General features: G+C 36.8%; 1 protein-coding gene across 1 annotated transcript; it reads right to left on the minus strand.

Annotated features, from left to right (window-relative positions):
• Positions 1 to 8,460: 8,460 nt before the first annotated feature.
• Positions 8,461 to 12,984, minus strand: LOC140227801 (ceramide synthase-like). The gene is made up of 5 exons (XM_072308196.1): positions 12,839 to 12,984; positions 10,956 to 11,042; positions 10,132 to 10,333; positions 9,546 to 9,641; positions 8,461 to 8,950 (listed from the first exon to the last, which is right to left on the minus strand). The coding sequence occupies exons 1-5, from the start codon at positions 12,982 to 12,984 to the stop codon at positions 8,612 to 8,614; spliced, it is 870 nt and encodes a 289-aa protein (XP_072164297.1). The 3' UTR covers positions 8,461 to 8,611.
• Between the last annotated feature and the right edge of the window lie 8,600 nt (positions 12,985 to 21,584).

The raw sequence follows: 21,584 nt of genomic DNA on the forward strand, positions 1-21,584 counted from the left end.
TCCCTCTCTGATCTCTCTCTTTCATCTCCCCCCCCCCCTGTTTTTTTTTAACTGGTACGGTAAGATTTGGGACTTTCCCCTTTCCTTTTAGTCGTTTTAAAGGACAAGTTCACCTTCATAAACATAAGGATTGAGAGAATGTAGCAATATTAGTAGAACACATCATTGAAAGTTTGAGGAAAATCGGACAATCCGTTCAAAAATTACGAATTTTGGAAGTTTTTGTGCAGTAACCACTGGATGAGAAGACTACTGCAGTTGATGATGTCACATGCATACAATATAAAGAAATTTTCACAAAATTTCATCTTTTGAGAAAAGTACACATTCCCTTGACTCGTTACCGACATATGTTATGGGAAATATTATTACCCCTGCCTTTAGAAAGAGGCAAGTCAAGTGCTCTTTTATTATGCGAAAAAAAAAAGTGAAAATATGTCAAATTTTCTCTACATTTTCTCTATACTGTTGTACTCATATGACATCACAAGCTGTAGTAGTCTCCTCATCCAGCGGTTCCAACACAAAAATTTTAAAAATTCATAACTTTTTCATCGATTGTCCAATTTTCCTCAAACTTTCACTGATGTGTTCTACTAATATTGCTGCATTCTCTCAATCCTTATGTTTATAAAGGTGAACTTGTCCTTTAAAGTCCAGTCATCATAATAGTGATAAGACAATGAAAATGTCAATGATGATGGTGATAATGATGATAATGAAGAAAATAATAATAATAATAATAATAATAATAATAATAATAATAATAACAATAATAACAATAATATTATTATCATCATTATTATTATTGTTATTATTATCATTATTAATAATCATCATCATCATTATCATGATTGTAATCATTATTATTTAAGACATTATAGTCAGCATATAAACCACTGCTGCACCACCATGTGGGGTGACAATAATGTAGGCAAGCAAGTTTCAAAGTACAGTTGTAATCATGTCAAAATTTATTGCAAGATATGAAGTTTACAAATGGTGCACATGCTGCTGCATCAATATTGCCATAGAGTACATTGCATAGAGACAATATTAGTCCTTCTTGATACATTCTATATACGTACCATTTTTCCCTTTTTTATGGTTACACTCTGCTCAACAAGGATGATAGCACAGTACTGGGGAACCCTGATAAAACAAGGACTTAACCACCATGACAATCCTAACCTTGCTACATCAGGTTTCTTATTGTATCAAGGTACAAGAACATAGAAATATTGGAACAGAGGGTTTGGACCTGCAAAATCACCTTGTTACAAGAGGGTTTTGTTATAATCAAAACCCCAGGTTCCATTGTACAACTTATCAACTGCAAGTACAACAAGTAATATATAATTGCATTACAACTACTGGTACTTAAACATGGATGCATAGCTCACATAACAGGTAAAAATGCAAAAGGAATCATGCACCTGTGTCTTAAAATTTAGTGCAGCTGCCAAAAAAAAAAAACATTAACAAAAAATAATTTCACATTATTACATCACATTTTTTTTACACTCTTCTTCTTCCTCTGTTTATTCTGCCTCCTTCAAACCTGAAAATTCTTGCAGATTTTTTTTTTCCAGTATGGTTTTACAACCGTAATGACATATTCATTGCCCTGCTCTCATATGGAAATACACTGTACATGCATTTTTCTTGTAAAAATGGCACAATGTGGCAGCAAATAGATCTTTCAAGTTTGTTAAAGGGAAGGTAAACCCAAAGAACAATGTGGATTGAGTGAAAGCAGCAACATTAGTAGAACACATCAGTGAAAGTTTGAGGAAAATCGGACAATCGATGCAAAAGTTATGAATTTTTAAAGTTTTGGTGTTGGAACCGCTGGATGAGGAGACTATTAGAGGATATGACGTATGAGTGGACAACAATACAAAGAAATTATAAAGGAAATTCAACAAAAATTCACTTTTCTAGAATTATGAAAGAGCAATGGACCAACCGCTTTCAGAAAGCAGGGGGAATAATTGCTACTCTTAACATATGTCAACATCAAGTTGATGGAATTTGTAATTTTCATGAAAAATGGATTTTTGCAGAATTTTCTTTATATTTTCTTGGTATTGTTGTCCACTCAAAAGTCATAACCTCTAGTAGTCTCCTCATCCAGCGGTTCCAACATCAAAACTTTAAAAATTCATAACTTTTGCATCGATTGTCCGATTTTCCTCAAACTTTCACTGATGTGTTCTACTAATGTTGTTGCTTTCACTCAATCCACATTGCTCTTGGGGTTTATCTTCCCTTTAACCATTTACAGCTTAAATGAGATCTCCAGATGATTTTAAGATTTTTACATTTGAACAACTATAAATTAGTTATACTGAGGACAAAGTTTCAGAATTCATGATAATTGGGATGAGGAATGAGAATATTTTCAAAATTTATATCAAATTGCAATGAACAACAATGATGACATGGCAAAGTCACCATAAGAATGCATGAGTTGGGGCTCAATGAAGCAGAACAAAAGAAGAAGGCATGCATAGATTATACACAGGTGAACTCACAAGCAAGCGGCATTGTAATGGAATTACACTGCTACATTTCTAAAATATATGAACCTCCTATGTCATCATCCTTGTTCAGTGTAATTTGTTTAAGGTTTTTCAAAGTATTGTTTCTCTGCTCAAGAACCACAATGAATTCCACAAATCTATACACTGTAAGTTGTCAGTTTTTGTACTACATGATGTGAAATTATGAAAATCGTCTGGAATGTCCCCTTAACTTATGAAGCTTTTCCATCAGCATTCAGTAATCCATTCAAACCTGACCTATTTGTAAAGTTGGCAAGCTCACTCAGGTGTAGCAACATGCCTCAGTCCAACAGGAAGGCCATGATTACACAATAGTGATTAGGGGGACTAGGTAAAAGCTCTATTCATTGACAATTAGTTGCCAGAGGTCTGAGCCAAATGTTGAAGGAAACACTCCAGTGTGCCTGCTAACTAGCAAACAAAGCACATTATATACGGGTTAAACAACCACACCAATGCACAAGTCCTAATTGTCACTGTGCATAAGCACCTGACAGTGGTATAATTACACAAAATTGCCAGTGTCGACCATCATCATCATCAATATTTTGGAATGGCATCTGTCATGCTTTGCTCGCCTAGAGTAACTTTTGGCACAATTGCCAATACAATACATACAGAATTATTATGATTTTGCTTAATTCTACTTGAAAAACAAACACATTTTTATTCATTAATATTCAAACAATACAAATATAACATCATAAGCTGATACTGGTGTACAAAGTAACAGGATAGTCACACACACACACACACACACACACACACACATTGATAAGAGGATTACCAGACACTTCCAATACTGATATGACTTGCCCTGGATGGAGGTATCATTTCTCATAATATTCTTCTTGGAGAAAGTACATGTACATGAATGTTTTATTTCTACCCTAGGTAGCTATGTGGAATATCTTCAAAGGTCATCACCCAAACTGAGTTTGCAGTTGATGTTATAGTAGGCTTGCTAAGGGCGAAAAAAGGGGTGATCGCTGCATTTTATAGTACAAATGTCGTATTTGGCACACATGTTCCTCTGTAAAATTGGAATTTTTTCATCTAAAGAGACAATCTGTATCTATGCAAATAAGCCTTAATTTGCATAATTTATGCAAAAATACATATACAAATTATTTAAAAATATATGTGCATCCAGCGGAAATACCTAATTCGGTAAAAATATTCTATAGAGTATGTGGAAACAATTCCTGCAAAAATTGATTTCATACCTATGTAAATTAACATAAAATTTGCATAATTATGCAAGTTATTGTGCAAAAATCTGCATTTTTTAGAGAATTTCTCAACTATTAAGCATTGGATCTTGTAGTACAAAGTTTGAACCTGGGATAGATGTTCCTTGGGTCAAGAGTAAATGATTCATCTGAAGAGACAAATTGTCTCTATGCAAAAAACCTGTTATTTGCATAATATGCATATCAATACCTACACATCAATAGATAATCAGAACAAACAAAAAGCCTTAATGGAGCTTTAAAGAAACTCCTCTTAAATATCATCCTAGATAGATTTAACCCGTTAGAAACAATTTATGAAGCAAAATGAGAAAAGAAATTGAATATATTGAACCATCATTACCAGCTAATTTACATAATTACTAAAGAAAGTAAAGTAAAAACATTATTTTTAAAGTTTTCTTACAGTCAAAGAACTGCATTTTATAATCGAAACTACGGAAGTAGTATGCATTTCCTTTAGTCAAAAGGAAATGGTTTGTAATATCAAAATACTATTTGTCTATGCAAATACCACCTAATTAGCATCTTATGCATATTAATACCCGAATGTACCCGAAGTCAATGGTCAAGGTCGATTTAAGAAAATGTATCAGTTTACGCGATAATTCGAGACCAGACTATGCAAATTTCACCAAACCTGGTCCAAAGATGACGTATGATGGGGCAAGTGATTAAATCAGCAAGAGGTCAAAGGTAAAAATGTTCAAGGTCAATGCTAGAATTTAATTGTTTTCCCCATATCTATGTAACGTCTGAAGGTACTTTCTTCAAACTTACTAACTGCATACAATGTACTACCAAAATAAGATTCTCTAGAGAGTTTCAGGTCAAGAGGTCAAAGGTCAAATTTCATGTGAAAGTGTTTAAATTTCACTTTCTATGCATCTCGCAAATGGTTCAAGGTGTCTTCATGGAACTTAGGGAATTTAGGGGTCAAAGATCAAGGTCAATTGAGCCCTTAAAATTTCACTATTTCCCTCATGTTTTTGCAATGCTTGTAGGATTTCTCTTGAAACTTCATATATACATGTATTATGTAATGGATATTCTCTGGGAAATTTCCTGCCAAAATGTCAAAGCTTTGATAAAAGTGCTATATTTCACTTTTTCTTTCATATCTTGATTGTGAATCAAGGTGAGATCATGAAACTTAGTACATATTTGTGCATGTTCTACCTGACAGTGATACCTTTGTTTATTATCGAAAAAACAAACGTTAAGCCCTCCCCTCTCAAGTGTTTTTGTTTCCTCTTGGTAAGTAGGAAAGGACATGAAATTCAGTGACATGGTATAGTCATCACCGTCATTACTTAATGTATGGGTCGCATGGAAGTTAATTTTGATGCACACATGTATAACCTCTGACATTCTTTATACCTTTTAAATTTTTACCTGTGTATTTCTTTTAATTTAACCTCTGACATCTTTACACTAAACCAGTTAACATAATTATTTTTTGGAAAAAGCTTCGAGATCATGTAGGTCATGATCATCTATACAGGTATTAGCTGATATGTGGTGGAATATAACATTCTTTGGACCGCCAGGGAGTTACATTTTCCCAAGGGAAAACAATCACAACCCGGGAGAATATGACATTTACGATTTACGTAAACAGTAGCCAGTGACGATTTGTTGACAAATCACATCCTAGTAATTGTAAAAGCCATCGATTTAACTCTTTTATGGCTATGGACATAGTATTTCTGCTTTGATTTATGGTTGAAATTGATTGATTTTAAGTCAGAGACTGAGATTATTTGACTTAAAGTAAATGTATAACATCTCCTTTATTGTTGACATGGCAAGTTTTGCATATATTGATTGACATATATCAAAATGTCATTGTTTCTAAATTTCCTAGCATAGTTCCCATGCAATAGTAGCTCATAGTATACTGAGTTAACTTTTTTTTTTCCAGAAACAGACTTTGTTTCTAACTCAAGCTTGTAAGTTCTTAATGTGTGCAGCTACCCTTGCATCCACATAATTTGCACAATCAGTTTGATGTACCGGTAAAAAGCCTCTTATTTGCTTGATTGCCTAGAAAATACAATGAAAATTAGAATTCACACTTTAACTATGGTAGTATTTTTTGTAATGATTTTCTAACCATGACCTCAGTTGTGTACTGTTTGCAAGGGAAACACAGTCCTTTTGTAAGCAATATTGTTCCAATTTGCATCTGTTCATATGTAGGCTCTACTGTTAGATTTGCATAATCATATTATTTAAAGAGTGTCACTATCGATTGTTATTTTTTCCACCCTGCAAAGCATTTATGCAATGAGGGAAAATTGATAGTAAAAATCATTTCAAAGATCAATATGTTTTGAAATTTCACGTCTGGTGTACTATACATAAGTTATGCTTAAAATGCCTAAGTTAATTTAGCAATATGGACACAATTTGAGCAACTGAAAAGTGCTGCTGTGAGAATATTGTCTTATTCTATTAGCTTTTTGGACATTAAGTTCAAAGCGATTTAAGACATTGTCACATTAAAGCTTATTGTTTGTTCTGATTATCTGTAGATGTGTAGGTATTGATATGCATATTATGCAAATAACAGATTGTTTTCATAGAGACAATTTGTCTCCTCAGATGAATCATTTACTTCTGACCCAAGGAACATCCATCCCAGGTTGAAACTTTGTACTACAAGATCCAGTGCTTAATAGCTTAGAATTTCTCTCAAAAATGCAGATTTTTGCACAAAAACTTGCGTAATTATGCAAATTTTATGTTAATTTACATAGGTATAAAATCAATTTTTGCAGGAATTGTTTCCACTTACTCAATAGAAATTTTTTGCCAAATTATGTATTTCCGCTGGATGCACATATATTTTTAAATAATTTTATATGTATTTTTGCATAAATTATGCAAATTAAGGCTTATTTGCATAGATACAGATTGTCTCTTTAGATGAAAATTTTTCAATTGCCCTAGGGAACATCTGTGTCAAGTAGGACATTTGTACTAAAAAATGCAGTGTTTACCCCCTTAGCAAGTCTACTATTATGCAGGTTATCAGAAATCTGTCCAGTACTCTCAGAACTTGAAATTAATAGTCCCACTGTGCAGCTTTCATGTTTGGTCTCTGTGGCATTAATCTGGCAGCACAGGATAACAAAGCATATAGCAGGCCACAGGTTAAACTGGACAATAGTATGAATCTATTATGGCTATTCCCTTTAGCCAAAAGTACCCGGATGTTAAGAAATTCAGGTTAACCCATTGAGGATGGGCTGATTTTGCTACAACACGCATTTCCCATAGACAGTTGCCCGAGTATACTCGGGACTCGTCCTCAACAGGTTTACATCAGGAACAACTTTACTCCCTTCAGACTGTCTATTATCATTTCACATGAGTTGAGTCTCACATACACTGTATCTCACAATCTGTATGTGACTTTACTTGCACACAAAATGTTTTGTTTCAACTTTAAAAGGCAACAATCACCAATATATATATATATATATATATATATATATATATATATATATTTTTTTTTTTTTTTTTTTTTTTTTTTGGGGGGGGGGGGTGATAACAACCCTCGCCAACCCACCATGGATGCCTATTGGAGGAGAGACTAACTAGATTGTAGGTAATGACAAGAGGTACTGGTGATGATCGTAATCGAAACACTCACATGCTATCAGAGTCTGGTGTTGGGCACAGCACACTTCATGCTTTTAGCTACCAGAAATGAGTGGGTCCTAAAAGCTATTCAATAAAACACCGCACAGACCCAAGAATTTGGCATCCTTGATCCGGGTACTTTTTAAAGCCAGAATTAAAGCCAAGAATTCACATCCACACAAGATCATGAATGACATGTTCATAAACTCTTACAATTGAAAATCAGTGATTATTGCCATTTGCTGCTGTTTTGTGTGTATAAATGTACAAGAATTCATAACTGGAAATCTTTCTTTCATTTTTGAGATTACCCTGTTCATATTTTTTTTCTTTTCCCAGTACTGAAGCTCACTCAATACAAACATTCATATAACCTCTATTTAAACTTCAGTGATATTTCAGTGGAAATGTTCACAAAGAATTGTTAAAAAACTATGCCAATAGTTAATATGCAGCAAAAACTATAAAACTATAAGTCCAACATGCCAAAGATGAACCGATATTGTCATCAAATATGAGAAACTGTTGGCTTCACTATTTACTATACCACTATGAGTTGTATATTACCATGTTGATTGCATATTAAAAAGTATAAGCATCAACAGCACCGATATACGAGTACTGATCTGATTCTGAAATCAGATCTTTGTCTGACTCATCACTCTCTGACAGCTGCAGAAGGTGTTTCATTTTTTAATATACTTCTTTATGCACTTTTAAATAGAATTTTAAATCAAAAAGACAATCATTAGAACATTAACTGTGCACTCCCATTATATACGAACATGGTTATAAAAAAAATCTTGTTACAACAAAATCAGAATTCAGGTCCCAAAATTATCATCTATATATCTTTATACACTCTACTGTTCAGTCATAATGAAACTTCGTTGAATATCGAAAGAAAACTGCTGGCTCCAAGAATTCTGTTATAATGGCAGTACACTGTAGTCGTACATGCACACAATACTTTGTGGTGGAATGAAAAAACTTATATTAAATCTTCAAAGTACTACAAATCAGGTAGATGTTTGTATTCTGATTAGATTAGAAACTGCGTACAAATCATCAGCTTCTTCATGGTAAAACTGGTTTACCCTAGGTTCATTTGGCATCATTTTTGTTTTTTCTTTTTCTTTGTCAGTCTGATTTTCCAACTCCTGCTACATGGATGTGATTGTTCTCCAAACCGGGCACCTGCTTCGTCTGTCCCCCTGACTCGGTGCTGCCTCGTCGATGTCTCCGTCGCAGGAGGCTCTTGACGAACATCGCGTACCACATGGTCTGGAAGGCGCAGATGACGGCGCAGCCGAGGTGGCACACTGCCTTCATGGACGACACAGTGTCGTAGGGGGAGAGCCCCTTGTTGTAGCCATATGCCCAGTACATGAGCGGAAAGAGGAGGATGCGGCAGGAGAAGAAGCTGATGAGGAGGACGACGTTGACAGCCTTGAAGAAAATGGTGCCAGTTTGACCTACCTGATGATTTGAGGAGGAAAGGAAAGAGGAAGGAAAGAAAGAAAAGAGCTCAAGTGAACATCCATGCAAAAACAACATTCAGTACATCAAACAGGCATTCTGAACTTTTAGCATACCTCCTCAAAAAGTGCACAACTAAACTTTTGACCAATTAATCGCGAGGCATAGCTTAGACCAAAGCTGCTAATATATTTGTACATCATGGATACAATTTACTATTCATTCTTATGAAAATCACAAATAGTGGGCAGTTTTGCAAAGAAACATTCAGTATATTTATTTCAAACATTGCTAATACATTTATATGCAGAATTCTACAAGGCAAAAAAAAAAAAAAATAAAAACACAGTCTTACTTATGGTTGACAGCTATGTTAAACATGTTTAAACAGTTGTGTGCATCTATATTCCCAGCTTATATGTTTTGATTCATTTTGAATTTCAACTATAAATGAACCAAAGCTATGATACAGGTGTATAACATATATGCTCTACAATATGCAAAGTCTTGTATCTAGTTAAGAGGTATTGAAATTTTAACTTTGGATTTCAGGTGTCTAAATGAGCATTATCAAAGAAAGTCATTAAGGTGTTACCTTGATTAAAATATGTCTCAGGTTTAAGGCAGGAGTGCTCAGCTCAGTGAGAAAGAAGCAACCGATGAAGAAGTCTCCCTTGCCGTTTCTGAAAAACTAAACATTAACACAGCACCTTGATCACAAAAATGTCTTAGAACATAATAAGCAAAGAATACACAATGAGTTTAATAAACTAATCTATCACTGAAATACTATATAGGAGATATGACATGTAGAGACTTTTGTAATAAAAAAACTGTCTTGTGGAATGACAAATATTTCTAATAGTCATAAACTCTTACTACCTCCATCTACTCCAGTAAAGACTTGCAGAGCTATTGAATGAAATAATCATTATGGAATGATAGTGTTTATAAATTCAGTAAAGGACCTTGCAGGGACTGGTAGTTTGGAGCTGTTACTGTAAAGGTAAAGAATGAACAAGCACAATCTAGGGATAATGATAGGAAAGTTTATGGATTTACTAGAAGTGCAACTGTACAACTGAATGGAGCAACTAGACATTATACTGCCTAGAAGAACATACTGTTGAACCTGTTAGGTCATTGACCTTACACTTTGAGATCAGCGTACAGGTACTCACCATCACCAGGGGGTAACATATCAGAACCAGGCCTACATGATGCAGTACTAAAAGCCACTGTTTGCCAAGGAACGACGGAACGGTTCTCCGCAGAGAGGAATTGGACAATTGCCTTTCCTCCACGTAGACAAGATACATGGCACCAATGTCGTAGATCATGTAGGGCACGCCATAGCTTGCATAGAGATCAACTAACTCGGATCTGTGAATGCAAGAGTGTGATAGAAAGAAGTGATGATTATCACAGCTACTGAATTCCCCAAATCAAGAACCAGATTGTTGTATTTCCACAAGATAATGTAAAATTAATTTAGTTACATGGGTTACACATCTCTATTACAGAGTACATCAACAGCTTCTTTCATGCAGATGAACTTTTGATAATTTTTTTTTCATATCCTTTATTTTTACGATAGAATATCAATCATCAACATATACTGAAAAAAAAAAAAAAAGCTTTTGACAATTTTGGAAAATTCTGGGAAAATTTTAACCGACACATCCTCCCAGGTTTTGCATAGAATTTTAACTCATGTTAATTCATATGATATGCAAAACACAGTCCACATCTGTGGAGAGATCACAGTGCTAAAAGGAAATCTGGGATGACGATTAATTGATTCAACATCACGAGAGGTACATATTAGCCGAATGACATGAGCAACACATCAACATGTATATATTACGAAAGAACAAATGAAGAACAGGCATATGCATAATTATACACATCCAAGAACATTTCAACATTCCGAATGTAGTAGTCTGGCCATGATATCTTCATGTTTTTGTATTGACTGAGGAACCCTGATGCACAAAGCACTCACCTGCTGTAAATCACATCTTTCCAAGTGATTGTAATGACATGGTAGCCAACCACAACAGCAAATATGGCTTGCACAGTGGATGTAAATCTGCAGTTCAAAAGGAAGGTTTTGAATGAATTATTATTTTTTAAATTTCTAGTTCTTCTTTTTCTTTTTTAAATGTACCTGGTAGTCCACAGGTAGTCCCCTGAATACCATTAATATTTCCAAGGAGGTATCCTTCCCTAATATTGCTATAACCCACCTGCAGGCTTCAATTATAAAAATCCAGTTTTCTTACATTTCATGTATCCTAAGTTAACTCTTTATGTGCCATGGGTGTATACATCCTCTGAGCTGTGCCACGTTATTCTGAGACAGCAACATACTAAGTAATCATGCATGCTTTGGGAGAACATTCTGTTTTTTCAGATCTATGGAACTAGTGTTATATATTTTTGTTACCCTGGATGTGTAATAAGCAAAGTTGTAGAGAAATGCCAAGCTTTGGTTTGATGTAGACTGTATGACAAATCTATTACAATGTATTGTTGTGCTTTTGGCCAGTAGCTTCGTTATCGTAGCTATAGCTATGCATAACTTTTGCACACAACACAATGACAGAAACTTAGAATTTACTCGCAAATCCGCATATAGTCGTCACCACATGAAATGTATGCTACATGTGACAGGAATGGAATCACGAGAAATGTTTTCATTGTACTGTGACATTTGGCGAGTTATCAATCGGTTTAGGCGGGTTTGTGCGTTTGAGCAGAATATGCGAAGTTGGCACGCCTTTGACCGAGTTAGGCGTGCAAACGTGGCACATAAAGAGTTAAGCACTTCGGGGGAACTCGCTCCATTTCACATATGGGATCTAAAGTCTGGGTCGATCTTACTGTCGTTGTATATCAGTCATCCTCACTTGAGTCCTTAAAATGTTCCAAAAAAACATTTCTCTTTTAACTGGCATAAATAATTATTTATAGTTCCTTTTTCTTCTCCTTATACTATAGTGCCATGTGCATCTCTTCCACGGACTGTTGCACTATAGAAATGTGTGTGTCAGTGAGGGTGAGTGTGTGGTGCTAGAATCCTCCAGAAAATCTCCCTTCATTGATTCTCCCAGAACTTATAAGTTGGATTATGCAAACCCAGTCCTACATGTACATCACTCCGGTTGCTGCATCTACAAAAGCTCTCCATATGCACCAGGATATGTTGTACCATGCTCCAGAACAGAATACCGCAAAATGTCTTTCTTCCCCAGAACACAAAAGCATGGAACATCCTCCCACTTCACACTCTAACTGCACCATCACAGGAAGAAATTCGTCATTGACTGACAGAAGGCAGTGGATAAGTCCCATGACTGTTTTTACTTGCACCGTGTATTACTGGTCTCTGCATCTATAAACCCCGGGGCACTCCTTCACACAGTTATACAGCCCGAACGCAAAGCATTCGGGCTGGTTGCAGTTACTCTTCACCATGAACCGCAACCACTTAGTTTCAAACGTGCACACATCAAAACTCAAAAATTTGCAAGAATCTTCAAGATTAACAGAGGCAGACTAAACCAGAAGAAGAAGCAGAAGTGTTCGCTATCATCATAAATTACATCAATGTAGTGCTCTCGTGCAGGACTATCATATGAAATCTAAAAACCATCTTAATATATCAAAACATTAAAAAAAGTCTAGACTAGCTATTCTAGTACGAGTGGTATTTAGTAAGGAATTCAGTAACAATCATTTAATAAACCTAGAAACCGTTTCTAGGTCTAATTTAGACAGTGCAGGTCACAACATTAAATTGAATATATGGGACTGTGCTACGTGCAATCGTTATTACAAACCGACCCGTGGCTGAACTCAGTTTGATCATCGACACATGCTTACCGCAGAGCAATAGCGACGCTAGTACCGGGAACATTTTCATTCTTCAACAAGAATTCCACTCTTTTTGAAACAGATCTTGTGAGAATAAAAAGTGTAGGGAAGAACACACTTCCCGCAAGGAGACATACCGCCGGCGAAGCAGACATTATGAGTATTCTGTTTATACTGTGTATACTGCAGGCCGTCAAAAGAGGGCGGAAAGACTCCCCTCCTCCATTCTGTCTCGCGTTGATGTTTACCTCCTCTTTCTTTTTCTTCTTCTTAAATCTGCTATTTATTCTTCCCTTTTCTCTTGAGTATGAGTTGATTTCATATTACCGCGGTTCTCTCACTTCATCCAGTGACTGTCTCCCTCTTTTTTTTTCTTCTTCTTCTTGTGTGAATGGTTTACGGGGATTCGTCATGTTATAATAAACCCCTTGTAATTGTCTTATCTTTTTCGTCTATACATGTTACTAATAGCATATTTTGTTTTATTTCATTCTCGTTGCAAATTTCTCTTTGTAATGAAAATTCAATGTACTATTTTATGATTATGTTATGAAGACAATAGTCAAGCAAAAACTTTAAGCATAAGCCTATACAGCTATGAAAAAAGCAGGATTGCAAAGGGTTAGGCCTCTTGAGCACTGAATAATACCTGGCTATAATATAACGTTATAAATAGATTGTTAATCTTCCCAAGGTTCTTATCGTTTAACTGAATAATCTCAACATATTCACCATAGAATTATTTCATCATTTTAAGCATAATCATCTCGGGGTGGGTACAACATGAATTTACACTATATAAAAATGATAAAGATCTGTATAGAATGATAATGGTAGACCTGTTTGATTTTTTTGTTGTTGTTGTTTTTGTTACTGTATGCAAACCGGAATAACTCTTACTATCATTCTTGAAATGTAGTTATGATTTGCAGCAGGATGAAGTAATAATCGTGATTCGAAATGAAATACGAAGAGACAACTTTACAGATTTGTACTGTACTTGTAAATACTAGGCCAGAATATAAGATATCAAAGAGACAAGACTTTCTAAGTTTTATTTTGCTTCGGGCATAGTAGTCATTTCTTTTAAGGGCTAGAAAAATGTGAAATTTAAAGAATTTGGGATCTCAGCACGCCATCAGAGAGAGAGAGGCCTCTCGATGGGAGGGGAGGGAGAGAGAGAGAGAAAAAAAAACCGGTATGGAGAGGAGATGCATAAAATTTGGTTCTAATTATCAACGGTCTAAAGAAGAGAAAGGGTGACGAAATAAGTGTGGGTCTGTTATCCGACAGAGTATTAAAGGACAATCACCTTCATAACACATGTGGATTGAGATTTTGCAGCAATATTATAAGTAGAACACATCAGTGAAAGTTTGAGGAAAATCGGGCAATCCGCGTTATAAAGTTATGATTTTTTTTAAAGTTTCTGTATAGTCACTGCTGGATGAGAAGACTACTACAGTTGATGTCACATGCGTAGAACGATATAAGGTGAAATACAAAGAAAATTACACAAGATTTATTTCATGAAAAAAGTACTCATTCCCTCAGCTTGTAATTGACATAATATGTTAAGGGTAATACTCCCACTGCCCTCTGAAAGAGGTAAGTCATGACATCACAAGCTGTAGTAGTCTTTACATCCATCTTGTTTATGTTTCTCATCTCAGCCCCTTATTCATTTTGAAATACATTGTATATCATTTCCCCTTATCTGCATGTAATATATATATTTTTTGGACCTTGTTTAACAAACTGTGCTTTTTCAAGGTCCCATTCACACAACATTTCATATATGTAAACATCAACCAGGTTCAATTTTCGGAACACAAAACAATGTATGTGTACCCACAAGGGGGTTAATTTGTATAACATGCGAATGGTTTGTGAAAATAAATAAATTGAAATTGAAATAATACAACTCATGACAACCGATGATAAACCGATGACACACTCAGAGAGTCAGCAGCGTTTCAAAATTATATACAATGTATTTCAAAATGAATAAGGGGCTGAGATGAGAAACATAAACAAGATGGAGGTGGGGAAGGAAGAGAAGAGAAGAAATAAAAACAGAGAGAGAGTCAGATTTTGCGTATTTTTCTGTTCCAATTTCAATTAACAATATTATAGTATATGAAATGGGTGTTTCTTGGCTGAAATTTGCCGGAGAAGCAAAATGTGAAGAAATTATGGTCCTGAAATGTTTTTCCTATTATTTCCTTTGTTTTTATGTGACAAAGACATAAAACAAGAGATATAATAGAGATGATTGAAAACAACAGTATTTTCCAAAGATTGCCCTTCTATTTTGTGCCATTTTGATTCCTTCACCCAAGTTATGCCTGTAATATCATTTTGTTTGTCATATTATCAATCTGCAAACGGTCATGACAGAGTATGAGTTGCTCTACCCATGTGCCAAATATATGACGATGATACATCAAACAATAACAAAGTTATATAGGGGGGCACAATGTGCCCCCTTGGGCCTGGGAAGGGTCAAAATAGCTTGGACTTTATAGGGTTAAGATGAGTGTTTGGGTGTTAGACTGAAATGGTATTAGTTTATGAAACATATTTGATGGATAAAGATACATAATGTGGATATTCAGTACTATGTTATGAATGGACGATGGGGGGGGGGGGATGGGAGAGGGTAAATGTTTGGCAGTTTCTTTGTATTTTTTGTAGTCTAATCAATGTATTGTATTATTGTTTTGTTTGTATCATTATGTTTGTTATTGTATAATTTATGATGATGCATATGTGATTTTATCGGGCACGGACCAGCTGAAGAACAACCATTTGCTGAAGCAGGTTCCGTGCTAAAATGAAATAAACTGAACTGAACCCTTCATGTTGTCTATTTCCCCAACATTTACTGGCGTTAGTGATGTCTCACCCCTTCCCCCATCCCAACAAGAATGAATGAAAGAAAGAAAGAGAGAAAATAATTATGGATACTACGACCATTGCAGAGCCTAAACCATCCCTCTAAAATGCTTACTGCTCACATCTAGCCATACATGCATTATTTGGGTCCTACCTGCCTGTAGTCATTGTTACCTTTTCTTGATGTTCGGTGATGAGAATTTGAAACATACTATTATGATTAAAGGGTTGAAAGTGATAAAAAAAGAATTGACGTCTCAGCTAATAACAAACAAACGAAAAAAAAAAACAACCCAATTTCAAATGTTTAGACTGTACCACGCGTGACTCATTAATAATCGGGAATAACAATGATTTTCTTGATATTATTTTGTTTATCATGACTTATATTACTACTTTTATTTATTTACTTATCTTTTTTAAGGGCCAAAAGTGTGAGGGGCCCTATGAGAGTGGTGGAAAGATATCTAAAATGGGACAGCACCGTATAGGTTTCCTCACGGTGGGGTTACAAGACAAGAGGTCACGATACGTTATCGATTGTAGTAAGTTTATGACTTAGTGAACTTTTTAGTACTTCGAGCGTACCATTTTGCTCACTAACTTGACGCTGTACGCACATTTGCCGATGGGGGCAGCCCATTACTTCATGTCTTCAGAATAACAATAGCACACCACTGGATACTGTATACACACGTACATAATTGCTTTTCTCCGGCGCCCGGATCGCGTATCGGTACGGTGGCGGGGAAGATCGGGCGGTAGCGCACCGCAGCAGCAGTAGGTTAGGTGCACTGCGACAACTCTGTGAGAAAGCAACACCTGTTGTTTCCCTTTATTCTCATCTTATTCAATCATGATTTTCTCAGGTAAGATATACCATGTGTGCGTGAACGTAACTTGTAAGTCAGAACTCATCTGGTTATGTTCAAACTTGTCACAATTCGATAAACTGTGATGTGGAAATCCCGCCCGTAGCTCTTCCTCAGCAGCTCCATTCACCGCTTGATTAACTCCGCCACAAGCGGCTTCGCATCGGCAGCGTCGTTCGTCTCTATGCAAACCTTTGTATTTTTGTGGCAGATTGGTTCTCGATATGCGAGCAAGCTAGGCCAGGTAACAACGCAGTCTTGATACTAGAGTACATGTAGGTTGTTGCATGAAATCCCGTTCCGATTCCTGCCCTCCCTTTCTTTATGGATATGTAACAAGGACTATGTAGTAGTAGCAACTTTACTCTCTGTGAGTAGCTGTAGCTAGCCAGCTAGATAATAGCAGAGCTGTATTCCGTTTTGAAAAACAACAACATTTGCTATACATGGGGCTACATTCTTTCGGAGGTTCTAAGTCAGTTGTGTGCGTGTGTGGGTGAACTGTGCAATGGTTTTGGGGACTTTTGGCATTACAGATATGCAAAGCAATTATCATTTCAGTTTTTAACAGTAAACCATCGTGTTTGCCAGAAATATAGTATTCTTTACTTGTGTACTGTAGATTCTATGTGGCCCCACCTAATCACAAATGGTGTTTACTTGTCATGCTTGTGATTGATACTAATGTTAATGATAGAGAGAGTGGAGTGCTGATTTGCAGGGGCCGATTTCCACAGGGGGACATTTCCACAGCATAGATAGAGAGTCTAGCATCTTTCATCCTTCCTTTCTCTCGGGTTTTTCTTTTGTTCTTTCATTTCATTCTCCCTATTATTCTCGGAAAGACTTCCTAATGTCCCTCGACTAATTTAACCACAAATACAACCCTAACTTAACCCTAGACCAAACCCTAAACCTAAAACCTAGCCTAACCTTGCTTGCTAAACTCATGGATGCCTGTGCACTCTGCGGTGGGGCCGATTTCACAATGTTACCCTGTATAGAGCAAGAATCACAGCTAGAGATGATTTGCTGTTAACCTGGTGGGCATTGAGGACGGACTGATTTTGCTATTTTTTAACACATATTTCCCATAGACACCTGCCCCAGTATTTTTGGGACTCGTCCTCAATGGGTTAAAGTAAATCCTGCATTAGTTAGGTGCTAAAATTTCTTGTGAAGTCTTAGGAAGACAGAGTTGGTCTTGGCCTCCCTTGAGTAAACCTATCTGCATAAAACTGGATCGCGACCAGACTTGGGAGTGTGAGAATGCAATTCCAGGATCCGGCAGATATCTTCCAAGGTGTGGTCAAAAGGTGGCCCCTTTTCCCACTCGTGAAAGCATTGCATCATCGGAAGGGCGTGTGCAGTTACCATGACTAAAGTCGGTCTTTTCCAGCATTTTATTTTTTTATGGGTGATTGCAACAACAAAGTGGGTGTATGCAATTTTTATTGATTTATCCGTATTATTCTTGTGCAGATAATTGGGGGATACATGAGCGAAAAGTATACTAGAGGCTGTGCAACAGATAGACGTAGTGAAAGGAAGGGGGAAATGTAAAACTTAATTGGAAATAACTTGCGATGCCCTGTATAATGTGTATATTTCAAAGATTTTTTTTTTCTTTTTGCAGCCTATGTCATCATCAACTCTGCTCCTTTTGTATGAAAGCTTTAATCATATCTTTAAAATTAATATCACAGTTCTTACTCCTGAGTATTACTCTGTTACTTTCTCTCCAATAAGTGAAAGGCCTTTGACATTGAAGAGAGCTGAGAGGCAGTCCCATTTTCCTAACTGCACTTTTGGTTTTGTTGACGAAGTGCTCTTTTAACAGTGGATATGAGTTATAATCAAAATGCTTTCTAGTTGAAGAACTTCCACTCAAGACTTGTAATTTGAATGCCTTTTATTGATGAGAAAGTATGCAGACCGCAAAAAAAAGAAGAAAAAATAAACAAACAGCAACATCAGATTCATCATCAATTTGATCGTCGTGACCAAGCATTCTTACGCTCAGTACCCCCACCAAAGCTCTCACGCAGGGCTTGACATTAGTGGTGGCCCATATCCCATTGGCCCAGGGCCACTAAGAATTAATGTCGACAACCAAGTTATATGTTTTGGTTGCCTGATTGGGCAAATAAGATTAAAAATGGATTGTTTCTTTTGCTTTTATTTCGGGCCACTAAAATGTCAGATTCATGTAAGATTATTGTGGCCTGAACGGGACATCAGACGAAAAAGTTAGTGTCAAGCCCTGGCAATATGATGTGTATATCTGTACATTTACTGGTGTGCTTTTACTATTTTTTTCTCTGCAGGTTATTGTCAACATTCCTGACTGCAGAGTGCACAACACCTGATCTTCAGTTGGAGCAGATTCACAAGGATGTTTACTAATCCAGAAGTTCAAAGGTCACTGATTCCTGTGGTTTCCAGGGGTCACTGAGGAATACTGTCACTGGAATTCAGATGAATTATGCTGCTTTTCAACTGTCTAACCAAGGATATGGGTTTGTCATCAAGTCTTCAAATGAAAGACTCAGTATTATATAGTTTGATCTTACATTTAGTGTAAGAGTATTAATATATCACTGAAAGTATTCAGAGGTCTTCTGACTTCATCCTCCAGTGCCTTGAATGTGAGAATGTAAGTTATTAGTGTTAGGTGCTCCTATTGTGCACAATGTCTTCTTCTACAAGGAAATCAGCATTTTCTGCCCCGTCATCGAGGACGAACGATGAGCCAAAGTCGTCTGGTCATTCCAACGGTGCTGTGCCAAAGGCAAATTCAGGTGCCAGGGCCCCGAAAAAGTCAGATGTTGGTGTTGCGAAACGAAAATCGCAAACTGGCGAGGTGATCAAGAGGCGCCTGGAGCGCCTGAAGCAGAGTCGGACTCCCCCCGGCCCAGGCTCCGGTGCCAGAGGAGGAGCAGAAGGTGCCACAGGGTCATCCCCTCAGTCAAGACAGGGTGCACGGGTGGGAGGGTTTGTTGAGAGTGGTAGGATAGAGTCCCCTCAGGGAACTCCCTCTCCACTGCACACCAGCACTCCCACCTTTGCCAGGAGAATGAGTGAGAATGATCCACGCAGGCACCTCATCAACAAGGGTATTTACACCAAGCGGAAAGGGAGCATGCCTGCCAGTGCGTCATCCAAGCTCCCACCTTCGCCGCTGGCGGCCACCACTGTGAAACCCAGCAGCACTCTCCATCGCCAGAATTCCGATCAAAGTACGAGTGTAAGTTTGAAAAATACAACTCCAAGGACTTCAACTGAAAAGCAGACAGACATCTCCCCCAGTAAAAGGACAAAACCTGCATCCTCATCACCGCGAAATACTACCGGAGCATCAAAACAGAGGACCAAGCCAAGAAAGAGCTCCACCTCTCATGAACGGGAGAGTGACAGGAGCGACACAGCCACACCCGATTTTATGATCCGTCCCATTCACGCATCTCAGGAAAGTCTAGATGGATTCAAGGCTCCAGTGAAACCGGTGACTTGCCCAGCACCTGGTAGGAAACCTTCCCAGGAGGATGACCCCTCTGTAGGTCCGCCTGCTGGGGAAGATTTCCCAAAGGACGTAGTGGTGGATGCCACGACTGGTAGATCGGATGCTGACGGTGGTATGCCCTTGTTTGACTCTGGGAATGACACCCACACTGGGGATAACATTGCCAATGCTGAGCTGGAGTCTCGGAATTACAAAAACGTGACCAAGAGTGGGAATGTAGGTCGGAGGAAATGGGAGTCACATGGGAAGGGTGATATTGGCGCCTTTGCTCATGACAGAAGGTCTGACCATGAAGACCATTCCCAAAGAACGAGCAGAAGGGACTCATCTCGCAGCGATCATGTGACATCCCCTGTTATGTCCGATGCAAGTCATCACCTTTCAAATGGGTTTCCAGAAAAGGTAAGCAGTCATCCAACTCTTATTTTTGTTTTGTAGTTTTTGTTAATATATGACAGATTACTATTCAGCTACATAAGATAATAAAAAATTGAAGGAAACCATTGTTCTCTCTGTTATTAAGTAATAAACTTTTGTTTCCCCTCATATTATGCCTAATTCTTGGTAAAATCAAGTATACAAACAAATAAAATGAGTGGATTTCAAATTTAGAACGTAATGGGAATTTTAATTATAATGATGTCTCAGATTTTCTGTAGCTTGGAAGTGAAACGATAATATTATTGCACTTTTTACTTTAAATAGCAACAAAAGTAAATATAGGACCTTTTACAATTCATTTTGTTTAATGTGAATGAATACCACAATTCTGTCTTGAAATTTAGTCCCCAAGCAGTTTGTATTTTAATACTGTATTCACGTGCCCGCTTATGAGAACAATATTTTTGTTCTTTAGGTACAATGCTTTTTTTTTTAAAACTAAAATTATATGCTTTTTAGTATCATTTTTTCTTTACTATTGTGGATGAAGAGTTTGTCTCACTCTTTGATCATCACCTTCATTTGAAACATTTTAGTGCAAGATTTGAAATGCTTAAATTTTGGAGGTTACTCTTTCAGTTATGAAATGAAGTGTTTTAGCACAAAAAGGGTTATTGCAGAAAATACCAATGTATACATACTTTATACACAATCATTCACCATTGAAGGAGAATTGCTTATGGGCAATTCCATGGGAATGTGGACATGGCACTAAAATATCAAGTTTATTATATTGCAAAAGAATTACTCATTATGTATTACCCATGTATTGAAGTTGAAGAAACTCAAAGAATTATATCAATCGGTCAAATAGTTCCCGAGAAACAGCTATAAATGTTCAAGACAATTTTTCAGTCATCCAAATTGCTAAAATGCATGCTTAACTTGATATACATTTTTTTTAAAGAAAAATTCTGCTAGCACTTCAGTTAATTCATTTCAAAGAAGCAAACTGGTTCTACTTCAGTCTCCCATGAGAAAATTTCTATACCACCTTCAAAAAATTTTTATCACCACCTTA

This window comes from Diadema setosum, chromosome 4 (genome assembly GCF_964275005.1).
Source record: "Diadema setosum chromosome 4, eeDiaSeto1, whole genome shotgun sequence".
Lineage (NCBI taxonomy): Eukaryota > Metazoa > Echinodermata > Echinoidea > Diadematoida > Diadematidae > Diadema > Diadema setosum.